The sequence below is a fragment of the Marmota marmota genome, unplaced genomic scaffold (assembly GCF_001458135.2).
Source record: "Marmota marmota marmota unplaced genomic scaffold, marMar, whole genome shotgun sequence".
In the NCBI taxonomy this organism is placed as follows: Eukaryota; Metazoa; Chordata; class Mammalia; order Rodentia; family Sciuridae; genus Marmota; species Marmota marmota.
The window spans coordinates 7,516,433-7,539,308 of record NW_026000240.1 but is presented as its reverse complement, the minus strand read 5'-3'; the positions used below and the strand labels follow the sequence as shown (position 1 = coordinate 7,539,308).

At 42.5% G+C, this 22,876-nt stretch overlaps 1 protein-coding gene across 1 annotated transcript in view; it reads right to left on the bottom strand.

The window, feature by feature from the left end:
* The window catches only part of Fstl1 (follistatin like 1), a 51,149-nt gene extending 29,023 nt beyond the window's left edge, over nt 1-22,126 (bottom strand). Inside the window, exons 1-2 of the mRNA XM_015486894.2 lie at nt 21,971-22,126; nt 21,770-21,826 (exon numbers count right to left, since the gene is read on the bottom strand). Of these exons, the coding sequence (XP_015342380.1) occupies nt 21,770-21,826; nt 21,971-21,973 (60 nt within the window). The 5' untranslated portion in view covers nt 21,974-22,126. The remainder of the gene's footprint in view (nt 1-21,769; nt 21,827-21,970) is intronic.
* Between the last annotated feature and the right edge of the window lie 750 nt (nt 22,127-22,876).

Genomic DNA, 22,876 nt, shown 5'->3' with positions numbered 1-22,876 from the left:
GAACTCTACTCAGGACCCAGAGCCTACATTGTCCTATGAGACTGAGGGTGGCAGGTTGGTCAGTCTCCTCAGACCAGAAAAGAAGCTTCTTGCCTTGCTCCACTCACCTCCACTCCCAGAACCTTCGGGGCCAAGCCCTTCCCTATCCATTAGGCTGACCTTGCGAGGAGCTGGAATACACTGAAAAGTGGATGTGAGGGCAAGGCAAGGCCTTAGCTGTGCCCAGGTAAGGTATTTCCCCAGGGATCCGCACATTCAAGGAACCGTGATGCCCAAACAAGATTGAAGCCCTCTGACAGAATGTCAGGATCTTGGCAGGGGGTGGGGGGTGTGGGGGTGTAGTCAGGATTACTGGAACAAAATGGAGCTGGGAGACCCAGTAGAGCAGAGTGACTCTCCAAAGTTCCAGGAATCTTTGGGGGCAATATGGCTGCAAAGCAGCTGTCAAGTTTCCAGAATCCTGGCAATTATTCTCTAGCTCAAGGATGCAGAAGGGGTTAAAACTCAACAAGAAACTACAGGCTAAATGAAGTCTCCATATGTGTGGCTCCGTAGGGTTCTAGGAGAAGCAGACAGATGTAATTAGAAGTTCTCAGACACTGTGTTGCCATGGCAACAGCTGGCCAGGAGAAAAGAGGGGAGGAAACCTGCAGCCCCAGGAACAGTCCTCCAAGGAAACGCCAGGGGCAGGTGGTACCCCTCACACTCAGGCTTCATGGCTGGTTCCTCCAGCTTGCCCATTTCCAGGCTCTCCGGGGCCCTCTCTGTCTAGTTCCTCCTCATTCCCCATTCTACACCTGGAGCAATTCCAAATGCAGATCAAGGGCTCCCTTCTGCAGCATCCAGAGGAAGAAATTCAGGAACTCCTGGGAGGAGAGTTTGTGCAGATGATCTCATTATCTGGGCCGTGCCTGCTTCCAGGGGCTTTCTGAATCTGAGTCTGAAGGTTTGGGAGGCTGCAAGCATTATTTCTGTATCACCATGGAGCCCAGCTCTTCTGCAAGGATGGTACTACAGAGGAGGTAGAGATGTGTGATTGTTGCCTTCAGCCATATATTTTATCATCCCAACTTGGGCATTTGGAAGTAAAAGGGAAACTTTTAAATAGATACACTTGGAAAAAAGGCATAAACAGACACCTGGTCACCTTATTAATTAGGAATAATTGTTATTTTTATTTTATAGAGTAGAATTCTAACCTAATGAATATGGGCTCCCAGAAACCAGCCATAGATTTTGGGACTGATTTTTCAGTGGGAAATACATGTTTAGATACCCACAAACCAAAACCCAAAACCAAAATGCTAGAAATGAGAAACCCAAAGAAATTACTACTTGCAGCATGGGCTACCTCCTATAACCTTAATCTCTTTTGATTCAACAGTCACATGAGAATTTTCAGGGCATCTGCTGCTGGGAAGCTAGGGAATCTGGGCACACGGGAGCACCTTTGCATCTAGATTTTGATCATTATAAATCCCTTTGATTATTCCTCTAAAGAGAAAAACATTCATTTCACACATTGTCACCAAAGGGACATGGTTCTCTGTGAGTCATTTATGGTGGTAAAGTGGTCAGTGGAGTGAGGTCATTCCCAGCAGTGACACTTAATAAATCTGCCTCTGGATACAGAGGTGCCATTTTTGCACATTCCTTAACAAAGGAACCAAAACCAGTGGATCAAGGATCCTGTGGTCAGGAAAGGCAGAGGAAGGTCAGACACTCCCAGGAGACCAGCAGAAATTACTGTATTTTAGGCATAATAGAGCCAGCCTAGGTATTATGAACATATGGTTCACCCACAAAATTGTAGGATGTTTAAAGGGTCAGGCCCACCCAGGGTGCATCTTCTAGTGTTTTCTTGGAGACTTCAGGAATCCTAGTCATCAAATGGGAATTCCTGACAGTTACTACTGGCAGCCATGGCTGGTGGTGGCCACTTCTGTGCCTTGGTTTACGGTTAGAAGCCACTGAGCAACATGACTTATTTACCTCACCTACACCCACATGGGTCCTGGAAAGGGGGGTGCAAATCTTCACTGAATTTGGAACTTCCCCAAGCTTTTAGAAAGGGAACAGAAAGAAGTTCCTTGAGATCTGTAGGCATCAATGTTAAGACCTGTGCTCTTTGCTGGGCTCTTTACTGGTTGTCAGGAAGTTCTGGCACCCTCTGCAAGCCCCCTGGATGTTAATAGCGCAATTAGAGAAACAGTAATCTTCCGGAACAAATTAGGAACTAAATAAAATCAGTTACTTTGGAAAAAAGCAACACTCCAAACAGAAATTAATCTACATTTCCTTATCACTTAAACTCACTTCTGAACAAGTAAGCAATAGACAGAACAATCAAACAATAAAATACCAAACATGCCATAAGCTGGGTGCTCAAGGACAAATAACAAGGACAAATAAGCTGTGTCTCTAACAGCTTATAGTTTAGGTGAGGAGATGGGGATATAAATACATGAATTTTCAAGTAACAGAATACCATGATCTAACAGAGACAATGCAAGACAAAATGTGGCTAACTGCAATGCATGGTTAAATGACAACAGTCTAGCACTGCTCAATCCATCAGAAACAGAATGCCAGTTTCATAAAGAAGTTAAAATTTCCTAGTAGCCATGTTTTTAAAAATCAAAATAAATAGGTTAATTTTAATAATTTAAGCAAATATGTCCAAAATATTACTATTCAACATGCAATCAGTATTATTGAGAGAGTTTATACATTTTTTCATACCTAGTCTTTGGAATCCAATTATACTTAGGGCACATCTTAATTGGACTGCTCAACAGCTCTAAACAGTGAGTCCTGTTCTGATGTGAATCAGAGGAGGAGAGTTTGCATAGAAAGAGTAAGACTTTCTTTCACTTGGAATGACATAGAAGTGGTGTACATAACTGAAGGAACAGGTATTATCAGAAACTATAGGCTGGGCAGCATTCTGGGTTATATCTGGGACCGGAATATTGAAGTAAGAAATATCTAGTACTTGGTGATTTATTTAATTACTAGGGTCTTGCTATGTTGCCCAGGCTGGCCAATTGTGATACTACTATCTTAGCCTCCAGAGTAACTGGGTTGAGAAGCGTGTGCCACCACACCTGGCTTATCTAACACCTTGTAAACGGGCAGATGACATGGGCATGTAAGCCTCATTCTAGCTCTGCTTTCAATGCCCACAAACAAGACACTTCAACCTTCTGGTCTCTGTAAGATAAAAGTGTTTGCCATTTCCTGCCTTTACAACTTTTCATGGGTTAACTCAGAAACAAGGACAAAGGGTTAATTAAACCGAACATATTTGTGCTGCCTCTTAACTTTATTTATTTATTTGGCACAAATATCCATGGATTAATTTGGCAATGAGGTGGCTATATTTTCTCAAAAACTTGGGTTTTTTTCCCCCCCATTTTCTTGGTTCAACTACTTTAACTCTCTTGCTGCTGCCAGCTTTCAACATTACACATTCACATTTAGTGCCTTGAGATTCAAGTCAATGAAAACATGCACATTCTATTCTTCCTGAGACATTCCTGCCATGCATTCTTTGCTTAGAGCCCTTGGGATGTTATGTTATAGCTGGGGGCGGGGGTGTTGGGAAAGAAGCTATAAAACCTAGTTGTACAGGCCAATCAGGCTTTAGCTGACAGGAAGCCCACCAATAAGCAACTGCCAAGTATTCTGTTCCACAGCAGCAAAACCCCCTATTTTTGAAGAGATTAAAATCACATGAGACCCTCAAGCTGCACCAACAATGCACAAAGACCTCCTTTTCTGTTCAAAAAGGTAACAGAAAACTCTATTCCCAAATCTACTAGTTTAGTTGCTATGAACAGATTATCATTTGTGGCAAAAATACTCCCAAGTACTATGTGACAGAGTTCTCAAACTGCTATCCTTTTTTTAAAACTAACTAAACACTGGAGAAGTGCCACATATTTAATTACTTTTATCCATGGGGACCCCCAACTCCACTGAAAAGTAGAGCAATGTGCTGTAGTAAGTAAATCAGTGATCTTGGTCTATGGGTCAAGTGTAAGAAAGTTTGGAGAGTTAATGTGGCAGGTGAGTGGGGTGGTATGCTCTCAAGGACTCTACCGAAAACTGATCACTGTTTTATACTGTGGAACTTACCTAGGAATAAGTTATTTCTCTGAGATTTGATTGAATGAATTCAGCAACATTAAATGTCTTTTTATTTTTTTCCTTACCCACATTGGAGACACCATAGTTGCTATTAAAATGACACGGGAAAGACAGCAAGAACAGGAAGGATCCAAAAAAAATAAGGTTCTCAGCAAATGGAAAGGTCATTAGACAAAGTGAGTTGTGGCTCTGGGCAAAGAATCACCATCGACAAAATTTAATGCTTTACTTTGTATTCCTTAGGACATTTTCCCTCTGGGAATGGTGCCCAGTTTTATCAGAATTGCTGATCATGGAAGGGAAGAATAAAAATATTTACCATTCAACTTGCCTTTTCTGTCTGTCTGTCTCTCTCTCTTTTTTTTTGTATGGGGGATATGACCCAGGAGTGTTTTACCACTGAGCTATAACCCCAGTCCTTTTTATTTTGAGGCAGGTCTCACTAAATTGCTGAGGGCCTTGTTAAGTTGCTGAGGCTGGCCTTGAATTTGCTATCCTCCAGCTTCCTGAGTCACTGGGATTACAGGCATGCACCATTGTGCCTGGCTCCGTTAACCCCATCTTAAATTCAATTTCACCCAGACCTGAAAGAATTAAGATTCAGGCGTCTGATTAAGCAATCCCAGCATTACTACCATATCCAAGGTTAAGCAAAATGTTGACAGTCTAGTGTTGTCACCCATCTTCCCAAGTATACATTATAACTGCAGAATCTGGCATACAGACTGATGACTAGGATACATGAACTGCAGGCATAGGGCACTACACATCTTCTCATATGAGACATCTGACCTCATTATTAATCCATTTAGCCTGTGGATTGATTCAATAGATATTTACTAAGCACAGTTCTAGGTTCTAGACGCTGGGGACCTATGGGTGAAGAAGACAGACAAGGTCTTTTTTTTGAAGGAGTATATATTCTAGAGAGAAAACAGTGAAAAACAAATAAAAAACCAAGTTCACTGTAGACTATGCAAAGTTTGGAGGGAAACAGTACAAATGGAAGAAATCTTGGAGCAAGGCATCTTTATAGGTTGAGTAGTCAGGGAATGCTCTTGAGCTGAACCCCGAAGCATGACAGCAGTCACAGAGAGAAGAAAAGTGCAAAGATTCTGAAGCAGGGTAAAATTTGTTATGTTCCAAGAACAGGGAAAACACCAGTGTGGCTGTGGCTTGAGGTCTGCTGGGGAGAGAGGTGTGGGGTTAGCTGGGAGAAGCGGGCAAGGACCAGAGTGTGCAGGGCCTCATCGGTACCGAGAAGGTGGTACTTCATCCTTAGTGCAACAGGGAACATGAGAGGGTTTTACCCAGGGAACAGATGTGTTTTACAAGACTACCCAGGCCACTGTGTAGAGAAACAGAGAGCAGACAGACAAGAGGGAAAAAGGAAACACAGCTAGGGTGCTACCGCAACAGCCTGACACGATGGTGGCTTGGACTAGAGTATTTTGGTAATGGAGACAGACAGCAATCAATGGAGAGATGACATATCTAAGACTAATGCCCACAAGACTTGCTGAGGGACTGGGGTATGGGAAGGGAAAGTGAAATGGCAAAGAAGAAATCCTGGATACTTGAGTTTGATACTCAACAGCCTGTAGGCAGGTATGGACAGAGTCATGCTGATGGCCCAAACTGGAGTCAGGCCCAGAAGGCTCTCCTCTCAGGATGGCCTTGGGCTCTGGATGAACCGCATGCCTGATGAAATGGGATTAGTTCAGGAAGTGAGCTCAGCAAGGCCTAGGATCAGATGTAAATAGACTCTGCTTATGGAATCTGTCCTTACTGGTACACAGAAGATCAGAATTGAAATATTTATATTTTTAAATGTGTTCCATGGTGAAATGGTTGGGAAACATTGCTTACTGAACTTTCCTCCCAGAGAGTCAAAAATAATGTACATGAATATTATAAGGCTCTGAAAAGTCCTGCAGAAAAAAACATTTAACCCAGCATGTACATGAATACCACTCAATACACAACACCAGTCTAGGTTCTTTATTCTCTCCTGTAGTTCTACTGTTGCCTGGAACTCAAGCAGTAACAAGAAGAATAGTAACTACCATTAACTGAGCTCTTTGTATACATCATCTTCCTGGTGACAGACTATATATTGGTGCTATTCTAATTTACAGCCTTTACATTATCATTTCTCTTGTGAGTTTACTTATAAATCATATATTATTCACTTTGCAAACAGTTATATATCTTTTTAGCTCATACCCTTCAGCGGTGTTCACTCAAGTATATCCTCAAGAAGCATTTAAGATAAAGATCAATCGTTCTTAACTTTATCATCTCATCTGCATTTGCTTAACTTGCTACAATTAACAGTGAGTTTCCTACCTGCATTAGGGCCTCCCTCCTACAAGTCCTCATCAGCGCTATTTTCCTGCCTCCTATTAATTTCACCCATTTCTAGGGCAAGAACCACTTTGTGATCACTCATGTTTTGAATACTCTCAGCCTTAGAAATCCCTAATTTATGCTTTTCCTTTAAAGAGAACAGCATGATGTTCTGAATGTGTCTACTTTCGCATCTGAACCCATAGACTGGCAGTCTAGAGCCTAAAACAGCACTCAGCTAGCTAACAGCCAAACACACACGCACATACACACAGAGGCACAGACACACTCATTTCACCACTCTTACTAGCACAGGCAGAGAGAAGACTTTTTCCTGGGGTTAAACAAGTCACCAGGGAATGAGAAGGTCTTTACATCCTTGGACAGTGTAACATGAGTAATTATGGTCAATGACAATGTCATGTATACTGGGCAAAATGATAGCATTACCTGGAAAAATAACCCAATCAGCCAACTGACACAGCCACTGGGGAGGAAGCTGGCTTCTCTCTAAGCCACATTGTAATTCAGTAGGCAGGAAATAAAGAGCTTTCTGTTTGATCAAATGTCTAAGGGGAATTTCAAGGGAAAATGAGATGTTCTAAGCTGTAAAATGACCAACACAGTAGGGTTAAGAACCTCAAGCATTGGTTGTTCCTAGAGGATTTTATATCACATCATGGTTTCTTTATTTTTGTATTTTAAAAAATTACCAAAACCAAATTATAAAGTTATGTTATGTATCGTGTAGATGTACAAGTATGGAACAACAAATCCTGTCAGTATGTACAACGATAATGTACCAGCAAAAATGGGGGAAAAATGTAATTGAGATAATGGGGGAATAGCACCTAAAATAGGGCATAAACAAAACAACAACCCTCAACTTTGGATACTTGAGTTTGATACCCAACAGCCTATAGGTGGGATGGTAATTCAACTTTTGTATACCTTATCCAGATTAAGTTATGGTAGAAAATGAACATAAAAACTTTTTCAATTGTTCTGCTATGAGAAAGCTGCTAACTTTGTAACTGTCCTTTAAACAACATGGCCCATGAGTAGTTTAGGGAATTTTATTAAGAAACAAGTCTGCAGTGACTACTGGATGTATTATACTCAACCTTTAGCAAAGGCTTGACTGGCCTCTATTCAACACTTCCCAGTCTCACTCCTCTCCTAGGCCTATCCTCCAAGAAAGGAAACTGAGAAACCCAAAGCGAGCTCACACCTGGAGTGTTCCTCATGCTCGGGTTTTCTTTGATCATTATCCAGTTTTTGATGCCAAGTAGAAAATTACTCTTCTGTTTAATACTCGAAAATTACTCTTCTTGCAGACACCAAGTAATGCACAAAATGAAGGCTTTACCCTTAAATACCTAAACCAGGAAATCTGCTTTTCTGTATGCAGCTGTGGGCAAGGTCAAGGCCGTGGCCACACAGGATAAAAAAGGAAAGAAAACAGAAAACACCAAGGAGGAAAGACTAGAGGAGAGAGGAGCAAAGCACAAATGGACACATTCCCGAAAGGTTCTTAGAACCAGACAAATTTTCTGCTTCTGTTTGCAGCCAACATCCCACCAATTAGAATATCATAATTATAGCATATAGCAAAGATTCAGGGTGAAGATGCCCTCAGAGAAGAGAGCCAGTATTCTGACCATTTGTGAATGAATGGTATGCATACACTTGCCTCTGTCTCAAAGTAGCTTTTGTGAATTGGGCTGAGCTACCAAGAAGCCACAGGAAGCTACCCTAGGCCCTCCAGACTGGGGCTCTGGCAGTAAAGTGCACTTGGGTATGTCTGAGTCTGTGCTCCGAGGGGCATCTATCTGTATTTCTGTTTTATTAGATTAGATTAGATTATTTCTGCTCCTATAGAAGTTCCATATGTATCAATTTCACACTAAAGTTTCAATGAGCCAAGTACCCTGTGAGAGCAATCAGGAATTCTTTAGGACTTTCTTGGAGTTCCTCATCCATTTCCTTTTTCTCTGTCACAAATGTTATGCCACAAACTTTGGTCCTTCTTCCTGAAAATATACTTAATTAGCCTGATCCTTACAGTACTAATAAGAGAGTCTGACCATGGGATTTAAGAGGGAAAACATAGTTTTTATTTTTGGAATGAGGTAGAAAATAAATGAATAATATACATTTTAAGTTCACTAACAGTCAAACTTTAAAAATCATAAAAACAAGCACTGGTCTGTGTGTCTAAACTTAGGAAGATATCCAGGCAGTCTAAGAGAATTCACACATAAACAAAACTAAATTAAAATAGAACAGTTAAAAGAAATTTAATAATACACACGCTTCTCCTCACTAGTGTCCTTAAGAATTTGTTTTGAAGGACAACCCACTAGAGAAGAGATAGGTAGATGGCCCAGTTCTCCAAGCAGTGAAGATTAAGTCAGTGTGGGTGCGTGCATGTGTACGTTCCCTTGTATGTAATCACACACACACATGCACACACAGGTAGAGTCTACTCTGGGACACAGCCAATTTGAATCAATTCTAATCTGTACAAATACCCTTATTAGGAAAGACATATGCAAAACTGGGTTCCCCCCACTCCCATTCAGGAACAATGGTTGGCATGCACCCTGGGATTATCTAGTGGAATTTGGGAACAGGAGCATAGGCAACTACCAAACAGTTCAACAAGACTAAAACATCTGTATTGGTTTCTGCTTCCTTACTGAGTTCACCCCAGCAAGTCACTTGATTTAAACTGTGGATATCAGAAGCCAAGACCAGTTCTCATGGATAGTAATTAGAGCTTATAACTGATTTGGAAATCAGGGCCAGGGGAGGACCAAGACAGGAACTTTATCAACACCTGTTCAGAAGACCATGTAGGAGACCCTGTGGTCAGGCAACATGGTAAGAAGCCAGGAGGATTCCAGAAAACAAAATTACAGTTCACCCAGTATTTTCAGACAGCTATTTTTTGTAAGGTATTTGCAATAATGCATCATTATTTTTAAAACAAAACGTGAACATTTGAAGTTGGAAGGAATTTTTGTTTTTTGAATAAGTTCAATAAATCTTGAATTGCACACTTTGGATTTTGGGTTGTCTTTCACTCAACCCAGGGGGACCCAGCATCCCTCACGTCTTGCCCAATGTTGTGCAGCTGGCTTTTGAAGTGGAAAATCAAGTGATTCCTTTCTGTAGTGTAAACAGCATTTGGGATTCCTGGTGTTCAGGTGCCACATGCTGTACTGTTTGTACTGCACTCAGTACACGCAGAGGAAGTAAGGGACCCGAAGGGCCGCCTGCTTTCATTCATTCTGTTTTCTCATTCCTGGGCCAGCCTCTCTTTCCAACTATTACATCCTAGGCTGTAATTTAAGACAAGAGCTAATCAAATATCCTAATTCCATTACGTAGAATATTCTGACAATATAGCCTAGAATGTCTGCCTTCTTTCAGATGGGCAGGATTTCTAAGCTGTGTTTCAGACCCACTCTAACCCTTTATTTTGAGACAGGATCAGGTGACTTGCCCAAGTCGGCATGGCATGAGGCTTGTAGCTGGGGGTGCTGCTGCCTGCCCTGGGTTATTTGCCCCAGTCCTTCTCTGGCCAATAAGTAGTAATGGTCTGAAGCCAGCTCCCATCAGGGATCTAATCTCAGCCCTGGCATCAGCCAACACTGCTCTTGCTTCTTGACTCTAAACATCTCAAGGCAGCTGAATCCTGGCAGGCTCATCAATTCCCTCTCCTACTTCCTCATGCCAGTCCTCTGAGACAGTTGAAGGTTGACCAAGAAAACTAGGAAAATGAGTGAGGAGAAGCAATCAAAGTCAGAGCAGCAGAGGCAAAGTCAGAGCAGCAGCTCTGTGCAGATTGTGCTAGAAAGGCACAGTGCCAAGTAGACACTGTCTAGACGTTAACCGGCCTCTCCCAGCAGAGAGGCGAGCAGGGAGGAGGGGAGGCCAGGGCGGAAAGCTTGCTCACTTTTTGTTCAACTAATGCAAACACATGACACAACCTCCGACAGGCTCCAGGCTGGGGGTTCACTCTGTCTAAGACATTTCTTCCCAGGGGCTGGAATTCAGTTATGTGCTAAGGGAAGTTCTGCTAATCCAGAAATCAGAGGGGAGCTGGAAACTCTTTTCTTCATTCCTGGGGAATCACAGTTCTCAAACTAGACTGAGCTGGGCAACAGCCAAGAGTAGCACACTGTGGGGCTAAAAGAACACAATTTTAAAATTTCCATTTGTATCATCCTGGCTTATCCACAAAGAAGAGTCACAAATACCAAGAGAAGGCTTTTTCTTTTTTCTTTCTTTTTTTAAAATATTTTTTAGTTATCAATGGATTTATCTTATTTATTTATATGTGGTGCTGAGAATCGAACCTAGTGCCTCACACAGGCTAGGCAAGCGCTCTACCACTGAGCCACAACCCCAGCCCCAAGAATAGGCTTTTGATGGAAGCCCCAACACTATGAATGATATCAATTTATAAAATACACAGTTGTAGAAAGGGTCATTAGAGTCCAGCAAGCATCACATGACTCAATGTTTGAGGAGCTATGCACATCAGTTAGAAAAAGGGGCTCCTTTCCTCTGATTGGACAGATAAGCCCTGTACTAGGGCATGTGGCTTGCTGAGCCCAGTGCAGGACAGAGTCAGCCCCACTCACCCCCTCCACTGGTGAGTGGGGCTGACTGTACACATGTGCAGTAAACAATGTCTACAATCACACTTTAAATAATTAGGCTGGAGTTTTAGAGCCATTTTGCAATTTGGCCTTATTTAATGTGAAACAGTTGTAAATACATCTGAAGAACAAAGAAACTGCCTTAAAACATCCCCTGAGTCACTGACCATTAGCTGCAAATGCTCTGACATAACAACTACTCTCCAGTATACATCAGAGAAGTAGCTAAAGGTGAGTCCAAATGGAGAGAACCAACATCCATGTGGCCAGAATGACCAGGCCTGACTCTCAATCACGGCACTCAAGCCATTTAACAACTGATGTAACTTGAAGGCCAGAGTCCATGTTACTAGCAAGAGTTTTTGGTTTATTTTCAAAGTCACTTTCAGAAATAAGGTACAGTGGCCCTAAATCACTGAGCTTTTATCTTGGAATTTTAAGTAGGCCACTTACTAGGCAGTTGATTTGGGGTAACTAATTGAATTCTCTGAGCCACGATTTATTTCCTCATGGATAAAATTAAGATTGCAATAACTACTTAACGGGATGTAAGAAGAAAATAAGATATGGCTTTTTCTCTCTACCTGCTGTCTGGCTAAGTACTAGTCATTTTTCAGAGCTCAGTTTGATAGCCATTTCCTCTGGGAGGACTTTCTGTGCTCAGCTCTGTGCTCTCACACTGTTCACTTAGACCACTCTGAGCCTGTGTCCCTATCTGGCATCCCACTGAATTGAAAGCTCCTTGGGGACAGGCTCAGGACTTAGTCACTGGCATAAATTCAGTGATAGAGAACAGATCTGTGAGACCTTCCACTTTGCTCTTCTGAGCAGATCTTGAGAAAATATACTTTGTCCCAGATGATTAATGCAAACTAGAGTATCAAGGTTTTGTGCAATTCTGTCTCTATATAAATGTGAACATGGTGGTTCATAGGTATTTTGGCAGCTCCTAATGCAGCCCAGACACTTCAGGATGACCTCTCTATAAAGGCAGGAAGAGGAAGATGAGAAAGAAAAGGGCAGCCAAGGAAAAGGAGAAAGATGAAGAGGAGAACAAAGAGAATCACCCAGGGCCTGGGGATGAGAGGTGTGGGCACCAGAGGCTGGAGACAGGACTGGCTGCACCCTGGCAGGGCCTTTCCATTAGGATTCCAGGTTTGTATACAAAGCACTAGAAGGTACAGTCTTGATTCTTAAAGGAACAAAGCCCAGCCTGCTCCAGAATACTTTCCACTCTGTCTTTAAGAGTAGCTGGTATTTATTTTGAGACAGTTAAAACAAGGGGCCCTGTTTCTTTGTGTGATCATATTTTCCAAAACCAAAACTATAAGACTTATCACCAGCTAACAGGCCATGCTGTGGGGATTACAGCAAGACTATATGAAAACGGCCATCTACAACATCTGGTGGTCACCTCCACACGTAAGGAGAAACCCAGGAGAGAGAACTCTATGTGGAAAAATCCCAGAGGAGTTTTATGCCTCTCCTTTCGCCTTTCTCCCTCTTCTCATTCTGGTTCCTTCCCTTCATTTACTGCCTCAGGGAGAACCTATGCTGGGTCTTGTCCCATGGCCTATAGGAGATGCTCAATGGAGGTGAAATCCTCTCCTTAGAGGAAGGACAGAGTTGTGGTCTTACAGAGGAAACACTACATAGAAGTTTCAGTAAAAGACTGTCTCAGTAGAAGCAACATTTCTTATATGAATATTGAACATCAAAATGTCCCCTGAAATAAATACCCCATTTTCTATTTATTTTTTATTTATTTATTTTTGTGGTGCTGGGGATCACATCCAGGGCCTGAACCATACTAGGTAAGCACTCTACCATGAACAACAAGATCAGTATTTTTAAATCTTATTTTGAGACAGGGGCTTACTAAATTACCCAGGCTGGCTTTGAACTTGTGATTCTCCTGCCTCAAATTCGTGAGCTGCTGGGATTTCAGGTATGTGCCACCATGCCTGATGGCCCAGTTTTCCTTTTAACCCATTTTGTCCCATTGTCCCAGATGTGGAAAATGTATGAAAACTTAAATTGAGCAACAAATATGCCATTTGTGATAACTTTGACATAATTATATCTGCAGAGTTGAAAACTTTGATTAACAAAGAAGGAGACAGATACTTAAACTCCTGGAGAGAGCAAATCAAAGAGGCAGGAGAATTCCTTATACTATGGCTCGCTCTCTCATACACCCACATCCAATGGCTTTTGGAGTTCTTATTAGTAGAGATGCTACAGAATGGGAGTAGCTAACAGGCTATGGGCCAAACTCACTTTTAACTGCTTTATATGTAGCAGCTATTTGATTCTCATGACTAATCTGTGGGGTAGATACTTTGTATTAATCCCATTTTATAGACTGTGAAACAGGCCAGAGATTTTAAGTAACTTCCCCAATACTGCATGGACAGTGAGGGCAGCACTAGGATTTAAACCCAAGGATTCTCTAGCTTCAAGGTCTGAGTGCTGAACCATCACATGTTACATCTTCTCAAGGATAAGTAGGTAAGTGGAGTAATAACCTGAGCCAGTGCATACTCTGTACAATAAGAGGTAATGACTCATGGCTATTTCTGTGTAAAGTGAGAATTTTCTTGTTGACATTATAGAGCCAAAAAATACTCTTCCTTGATGCCTAGTAGGGAATGGCAACAGGCACTTTGTCTCTCTAGCAGGACTTTGTTTTTGGTGTTGATTTATGTACCATCAGTCAAGGAGCCCTTTCCATTACCTAACTGAAGAGACAGGCAGAGAACAGCATCATTCCCATTTTATAGATGAGGAATGTGAGCTCATGGAAGATAAGTCACTTTGCACAAGGTCTCACGTCCGGACAAGTCTGAGAGACATCAGGTAATTTTAAAATGGTGACATCAGAAAGGGTAAGAGCAGGACTTCTAAGTCAAGAACTTTTTCATTCTTTACAATTAATTGCAGTTAATAATAAAAATTTTCAGTAACAAAGTTCATATAAAAGACTTGGGGCTGGGGTTTAGCTCAGTGGTAGAGCACTTGCCTAGCATGTGCAAAACCTTGGGTTCAAACACTGGCACAGAAAAAAAAAATTTTTTTTTTGAGACATCCAGATGTGAGAACGAGATAATGAAGGTAGGAACTCAGAGGAAGGTTTGAGTGTCATGAAAATGGGAAGCAAGGGAAAAACATCAGAGCCTAGGGACAGATAAAATTTCAGGTAAAGTCCCATGCAAAAAGCTGCCACCTACTGGATATACTGATGGGATGAACAAAATGGAGGTTGAAAATGGCCCCAGCTGCCCAAGTGGAGCCTCAGAAATTTTGAGAAGTCAGGGATCACCCATCCCACCGCTGCATTTCAGGATTTCCTGAACCAGTAGAAAGAGGAGGAAAATGGAGTAGTAATTTCTACCAAAGCCATAGATTTGGTTCCTTAATGGCTGGAACCATTTGAGCTGTACAGTAGCTATAGAGGTGGCAGCTCCTGCAGTACAGGGACCATAAGTTATTGCCCTTTAATCCCACAATATTCCAGTGGTAGGATATGTGCAAAGTGACTTGCATAACGTCAGATGCTTCTGTAGGAGATTAATAAATTATACTTAATAACGACTGTTGTGGGTAGAATAAAAGATTGGGGAAAAGACAGATATTGCTTCAGACACAGGATTTAAATCTGGAAAACAACAAGGAGTAGAGAAAGACTCTCTCCCTACATCAACTCAAGCCAATAACCCGTGAAAACACACACACATCTGGGCCTGAAACAGACCACAGCTTCTTCCATGTATCTTATGACTTGTCTGGCAACAGCTTGACTGGTCACAAATAGTGTCTGGGATTATTCAGGGGACACATTAGGAGTCATAAATTTAGTCGTAATCCTGGGAATAGCTTAATGGTGATGGCTTCCAAATGAGGATATAGAAAGTCTATTAAGAAATTACATGAAAATCCTTCAACCACAGCAAAAAAATGCAAATTTATGGGATATATTTTGTATTTCAACTACCCCAAAAGCATCCTATTAGCAAGTTAATGCCAGACTCTGCTAATGCAGAGCTGTTATCTATGACAGCAGCAGCTCTTACAAAGCCTTAGCAACAGCGACTGTTCAAACCTTCACTGGAACGGCCAAGAAAATTATCATTATCCTATTTTTGTTGATGGCCAATATTAGAAGTTTTGGCTTAATTCAAAGTGTTCAGATTCATCTAAAGAACTCAGAAGCTTGGACCAGAAACTGGCAAGCAGAGTTTTCCTGGGATTTTCATCCATTTCCAATCTGCATTCTATCACCTATTACCCCATGTTGTCTTTGTCAGTTTCACACAGACCTGAATTCTGCCTTCTAATTATCCTAATTTTGGCTAAACATTTGTCAATGTTTGTCCAACGGATTGATTTTTTCCAGCAGGAATGGCAAAAAAACTTTTATTTCACAGACAGACTCTGATTGATTGCTTATAACTACCTCGAACATTACTGAGTATGATTTTCAAACCTGTTCCAGGTTCAGTAGGAAAGAACTTCATGATTGATTAGAACTGTCTGTCATGGATAAGGGAGAGGTAATGTTGATGTGTATGCTATGTTTATGCCATGTCATAGAATTGGGAGATATTTATTTTTATTTTCTACAGTATCCAATAAGTTCATAGAATACTTCTGTTGATGGACTTGATCCATTTCTCTAGAAGATCCCCCTTCTAGAACCAATAGTGGCTAATTATGAAACCTCACTCCCTCCCTTCTCCTAAAACGATCCTTAGAAGTTTTATTCTTTGGATATTTCATTCAGTGTCTTGACAATACGGGAATTTCTGTGAATCCCTTTCTTTTTAAGAGGAATTTATCCCTCTAATCTTTTATTTAAATAAAAAGTTGTTATTTTCTGATAAAACATGAAAATAAAGTATACCCATAAAAAGAGAACATAGAAAAGATGAGAGCAAAGAATAATCCCAACCCTACAGATAGTATTTTGTAAACACAACTTTTAGTGGCATGCATGGCTATGCCATGGTTTATTTCACCCTCTCCCAGTGGATATTTAGTCAGTACTAAGTTTTTTGCTGTCATACATCACATCACTAATATCTTATGTACAGTCTCCTTAAATGTAATAATGACCAGGGCAAACCGGTCAAATAGAAAGATTTGACTTTCTTTACTTAACTTAGTTTCTAAGTGTAGATTATAGTAGCCCTAGCATATCCATTCACAAATCAGTCAAGTAAGCTCCCCCAGAGCTGACCTAAGGTTTACTAAATCAAATTCCTATCAATGAAGACTGCATTTAACTATTTGCTGTCTGTCCTGGTACTTAACAAAGAAAACAATTTTCTACTATAAGCACGGTTAACTACAAGTTAGATGCTTAAAATAAAATGCAAATTGCAAGTCACATAGAAAGGGTTAAGTTACCTTTTCATCAATTATTAAAGGATCACTATTGCTAAAGCATGGATTAAAAACTTGCCAAGTGTGACTAAGTGTTGAGACATCAAGAGACTGGGCTGATAAAGATAATGCTACCTCTGTCTTGATTGGGTGATGGCTACCACCTGGGTATATGCAGATGTAGAAGTTCATCAAACTACACCCTAAAGATTTGTGTCCATTTTACAACTGTAAAAGAATTTCCAATATCAAGGGAAGTTCTACATTAATGTAACAACAAGAATTACAAGGTATTTATTCACCATATCCTTGTAATAGACACAGTAGCTGCCACCATTTAAAGAACCTGGCCCACTGCTAGCTGTAAGCAACATGCAGGTAGAGACCATGTGTGCATAGCATGCTCAGCCTGTGGCAGGAAACGCTAACTGATGGGCAAAGTGAAGGGAAGATCGGTGCTGTTCATGGCTCACTCTTGGAGAAGGCACAGTTAGTTGCCAAAGCCAGGGTCAGAAACATGTACACTGGGAAAAAGTATTCATTTGACCTCCAAGGATAATAATCATCTGGCTTACAAAATGAGCTATATTAATTTTATTTTTTTTAAGTCTTATAATATCTGGTATTAGTTTGAGACAGAAGCTAATTGTGTTGTCCAGGTTGGTATCGCTCAAATGATCCTCCCCCCTCAGTCTCCTAAGTAGCTGGGAGTACAGGAGTGTGTCACTATGTCTGCTAGGAATGTTCTGTTGGATGTCCAGTTATTTGAAGACAATTAAGAAAAAGAAACCATTCTCATATGTGACCACTGTTATTCATCCTTTACTTTTTTGTTCTTTTGCAAGCATGTGTTATTCTGCCTAACAGACTTCTTTGGGACATTTCCTCTGGAGTCATTATGTCCACCGCAGCCCATACCCTCTAATTTTTCCCCCTTACAATTCTTCCCCAACTTGCTCCTGGGAGACTGGGAACTGGAGCCTGCTTTCTGTTACCAAATCCAGAAATGTTTACAGGAATTGTAACACGTCCACTTTTGGAGGGTGGAGGTACTGGGGATTTAACCCAGGGGTGCTTTACCATTGAGCTATATCCCCAGCCTTTTTAAAAAATTTGAGCTAGGGTTTCACTAAATTGCTGAGGCTAGCCTCAAACTTTCAATCCTGCCTCAGCTCTTGAGTCACTGGGATTACAGACCTGCGCCACATGCAACATGTCCACCTTCTAAAGACATTCTCAATGGCCAGGGCCTTGATTTGCTGGGCACTTGCCCTTCTGTTTTTGCTTTTTAGTTGTATACCTGTTCTGTTTTTAACATTCCAATTTCCAATGATGGTCTTCAGCATTACAACAACTTTATTTGCCAAAGGTAAATAAGAGATCATTTTAGTAGCAAATACACTGGCTGAAGCTTCAAGAAGTAGCAGTCAGTAGATGGAGGTTACACTCTAGGTCTACCTGAGACTATCTAAGAATGTAGAGGAGCTCCCACATCAACCAACAAAAAACAGTGGTTAGCTATATGCAAATAGGGTATAAATGAAAGTTAAGTGTGGCTTCTGAGGGACAGTACCCTAATGGTATTGTAATGGGGTCAGTCAAGAACTAAGTGAAGTTAATCTGTCTGTAGAATTGTTATTGCATCTCCTTACTGTTCTCTTAGGTAATATACTCACAGTTCCCAGGTCAAATGTGGATCTCTCACTGGAATTAGCGATCTGATTTGTAAATCTATTCCCTTGATGCATGGTTCACAATAAAGAATTTCTAGACCTGAAATGTTGGGAATCAATGCTAGCAGAGGCCACCCCTAACAGCAAGTGGGGGAACACCTGGGCACTTGCCAAGGCTGTCCTCCTTATGGTCTTGTTGGGCCACAGAGTCTCCTTCAACTTGCCATGCTAGAGTGACAAAGATCATCAACTCATGGAGCAGGCAAACCAATATCCGGATTCTCCCTACCATGCCTGCATCTCCAACACTTCTCAAGGAACTGTAGTCACACCCAGTGGAAGGGAATAGAAGAGAGAAAATGAACAGGCTTTGTGTAGTTGCTAATAGAAGCCCTCACTCTGCCATGGCCTCCACCCCATGTCCTGCCCTGGCCAGATGGCAATATTATATACATCTAGAGATATGTGCCATACTCAACACTGTCTTTTTTGCAGGGACTCTATAGAGTACATTGGTGTTTGCTCATGTGAATGGGGCAGAATTCAGATGGCAGCTGGCTGAAGGAATATGCTGGTGACAGAGTAGGTAAGAAAGGAAGCAATCAAAAAGCAACTTGGAAATGCCAAGTAGGAGACAATGGAAGGGGCTGGGATTGTGGCTCAGTGGTAGAGCGCTTGCCTAGCACGCACGGGGCCCTGGGTTCAATCCTCAGTACTACATAAAAATAAATAATAAATGGAATAAAGGTATTGTGTCCAACTACAACTAAAATAAATAAATAAATAAATAAATAAATAATTTTAAAAAGACAATGGAAAACACTGGGAAGAATGTAACTCTTTCCTTAAAGTGCTCTGTTAATAGTTTCTCAAATCTAACCAAATGGAATTTACATAGCCAGATATTAACAACGATGACAGTCACCTTTCCCCAAGCTTGGAACACCTCCAATTTTGAAGGATTACTCCAACAACTTTGGCTTCTTCAAATAGAAACATTATTTGTAGATAAATATATTATTTTTTCAAAGGCTGAATTAAATCTTTGTATTAAATCCTGGTGCAAAAAGCAATGAGAAACCTCACTTTATTTTCTAAATTTCATTTTTAAAAAGTTGAACAATATTTGCACAATTTTAACTAATCTAAAGTTTACCAAAATGGATTCCTGCCAATAAGTCTATAAATCCCATACTTGAGTGTGTTTGCTGAATGTCCTTAAAGGGAAAAAAATTCTACTGTAAGCACATTAACTACAAGACATAATTCTTAAAATATATTTGAGGTAAAAGTCTTCTATGGAGAGGGTTAATTTGCCTTTTCATTAATAATTAAAGGTACATTATGAACACATGGATTAAAAATTTGCCATATATAGCTTTTAGGGCCATGCACCAAAGGTTGACTCGATTAAAAGGCAATGATCCTTAAAAAACTGGAGTCATGAAATGTAACCCCTCATTCTTCACTGTAACTTTCTGTACCAACTCCTTCGATTTCCATGCCTCAGCACTTCTCATTTTGCCTCTTTCCCTGTAGATTTTGCCCAGGAATTCTGAGAATACTGGATGCTCTTCTACTTCCAGCAGGAAATTACTGCTGGGGGAACTTCCTACCAGGGCTAAGCTTTTCTCTGCATTGCAGAGGGGTGGGGAGGTGGGTGTACAGTACAGGCTGCCTAGAATAGATCCCAGACCTTGGGCCTCACAGCCTTGTGGTGACTGAACTCAGAGCTTCCTCACATCTCGTATTTGCATTCCAGTTCACAGAGCCATTTCACACACTAGCTGGCAATTCTTAAGCCTGCTGGAAAACTAACCCAGGATTCACCTCATCCATCACGGAACTATGGCTGTCCTTTGAGGGCTACAGCAAGGGATGGAGGAGTGTTTTTTAATCAGGACTAAATCTACCAGTGAAGAGGGATAATTCCTCAAATTTAAACTCTGGAAAATGAAATGGAAGAGAAGCAGGCCAGGAGTTGAAGGTGGGCTCCAGAGGCAGAGGGAACTGGGTTCAGATCCTTCTTCTTTATTACTCAGTTATATGACCCTGGGCAAGTCTCCTTAAATATGTTCCCTCCTCTGTAAAATGGGAATAACAAAACCTATCTTACAGGGTTTGGGGAACTAAAAGAAATGATGCAGTAATACACACAGCCAATGTCTGGTATACAAAATACTTGGTAAATGCTAAGACTTCATGTTTGGAAGTGGGTCTGGAGCTTGGGTTCAAATCCTATTGCTAGCATTAATAGTCAAGGGCATCTGATGCATTAGGTAAACTTCCCTGAATCACTTTCTATACCATGAAAATGGAATTTTATTACAACTCATAGTAGATATCTAATAATTATTAGCTACTCTTGTTTCATTGGGAGTAAAAACAGCTTGTATTTCTACATCAACCAATAATGTAGTGAATTAAGTGAGACTTCAGTGTAATGTGTATTTTTTTTAAATCGTGAAGATTTTGTACGCATTTATGAATTCTGCAGTAGAGTCAGGCTGTGATGCTAAGGGTGGGGTTAAACTGTAATATGAAGAAAAAAAACTAAAAGGGAGTATAAACCACCCACCAGGGAGCTATTTCTTTTGTAATGTGCATTCCATTTCTTCTCCCTCATGCTTTTTAATTCCTTCCACATTTCCTGCCATAATTATCAAATGTTTAGTTTCTGACCTCACTTTTCTGGAGACTAGAGCCCAGGGAATTTAGAATTGTTTATTTTCTGTCCATAAACCTTTGAGTTAATGGAGGGGCTTGTGGGCGAAGCGTTGTTGGTTTGTTTGTAGTGTCTCAGGAAGGTCACTGGAGTTGAAAAGAAAACATTACCAGGAAAAAAAAAAAAAAAGAAAGCTGAAATGCCTTAACTGGAAACGCAGAGCCCCCAAAGGGCAGAGCCATGGATCTCTCACACTTGCGCAATGTGAGTTTAAAGAATAATTTAGATTTTTTAAATGCCCTTATATGGCCTAGATAATAACAACAACAACAACAACAACAAAATCCCAGGGCATTTTGAAAAGGAAAAAAAATAAATTTTCAGGGAATCATAATTTCACTTTATAAAGAAGAAAGAGAAATTTATTTTGCCCCGAAAGAGGAATCTTTTGATTCCCCGACCCCCACCCCCCGGGGAAGACAGACTTGGAAAGGAAAAGTCCTGAACTATTCTTAATTTCCTCTAAAGTGAAGGGAAGAGCTCAGGGCGCCTTTTTGAACTCGACTGCTGCTATCGCCGCGTGGGTCCCAGTCCGCCCAGTCGTGCTCTCTCCCCCACCCCACCCTCCCTCCACATTAGGCGCGGTGGGGCTCTCGCTTATGGCCCAAACTTATCCTGATTTTGAGACTGAAGTTTGGCGAGTAGCATTTCTGCTCCGAGCGCCCCCGGAGCCTCGCCCCACCCCACTCCACCGCAAGTGTGGAAACTCCCAGTCCCACCCCGCAAGCATCCCAGGACTCACGCCGGCCGCCAGGCGCGCAGAGCCCCTTGGCCTGAGGCCCGCGTTCCGACCTCCTGGACCCCTCACCTACCTCGGCGTGGACCCAGGCGACGGCCACGAACGCGAGCGCAAGCCAGTGTTTCCACATCTGAGGAAGAGAGAAGAGAGCGAGACTGAAGGCGCCGGGCCCCGCGCCGACCCGGGAAACTTCTTCAGGTCCCGCAGGCTCGTCCCCTCCGCCCGGGCACCCCAGGCCGCCCGGAGGGGTCGAGCCACCGCACTCCGTGCTCACCATGGTCCGGTCCGGGGCTCCGGAGGGCGCGGGACAGAACGGCTGCAATGAGCTCAAAGCGAAGGTGGGAGCTTCGCGGATCAGCAGCCTCCGAGGAAATTCGACCTGGGCTCGCCGCCCCTTAAGACCCCTCCTTCCCCGACTGCCTGCCCCCCAGCTCCTCCCATTCTCCTCCCACTTCTGCAGCAGCGGGCCCCGCGGCTCCAGCTCCCCTCCCTTCCCTCGTCCCCGGCTGCGGGGAGCCCTCGTGCGTCCTGGCTCAGCCTAAACCCTTCTCACCGCAAGGCCCTTCGCCAGGCATCCCTCCGACCCCCAGGACGCTGAAGCGAAGGCAGTGGGGGCTGTCCCGAGGGACGCTGCAACAAAGGCCGAGAGGGGAAAAGGGTGGGGGGTGGAGGGGGGGCGAGGAGAGCCAAAACCCCTCCCCCGGGAGGGGCGGCTGGCCTGCAGCAGTCCGGGCTGCAGCCGGCGGCGTGAGCTGCAGAGGTGGCCAGGTGGGCGGTACCGTTGGGGGCCCCGGTCTAGGCCCGGACTGGAACCCCGGGGAGAAGATGCCCTGCAGCCTAGGCAGTCTGAGCCTCCCTACTGCTGAAAGGGAGAGGATTGGGGTACAAAGGAGCCCCCTCAGCCCAGGGACTAGGGTGCCGCTGTAGCCAGAGCATCAGGAAGTGAGTACAGAGGCCAAAGACCAGCCGGCGCAGGGAAGGCAGGTCTGGGTTCAATCGCAGGGTGAGGGTGCAGTCCCCTGCTTTGCTGAAAAGATCCTGAGTCCAGCATCTGCTGATAGTCTTTTCCTGCCCTTCCCTTAGGTCCAAGAGCCGTGTCTGCTTCCTCTTCTCAGCCCATGCCTCACCTGTGTCCCTGTCCTTCTGTCATTACAGATAACTGTCCTGCTCATGCCTTGGA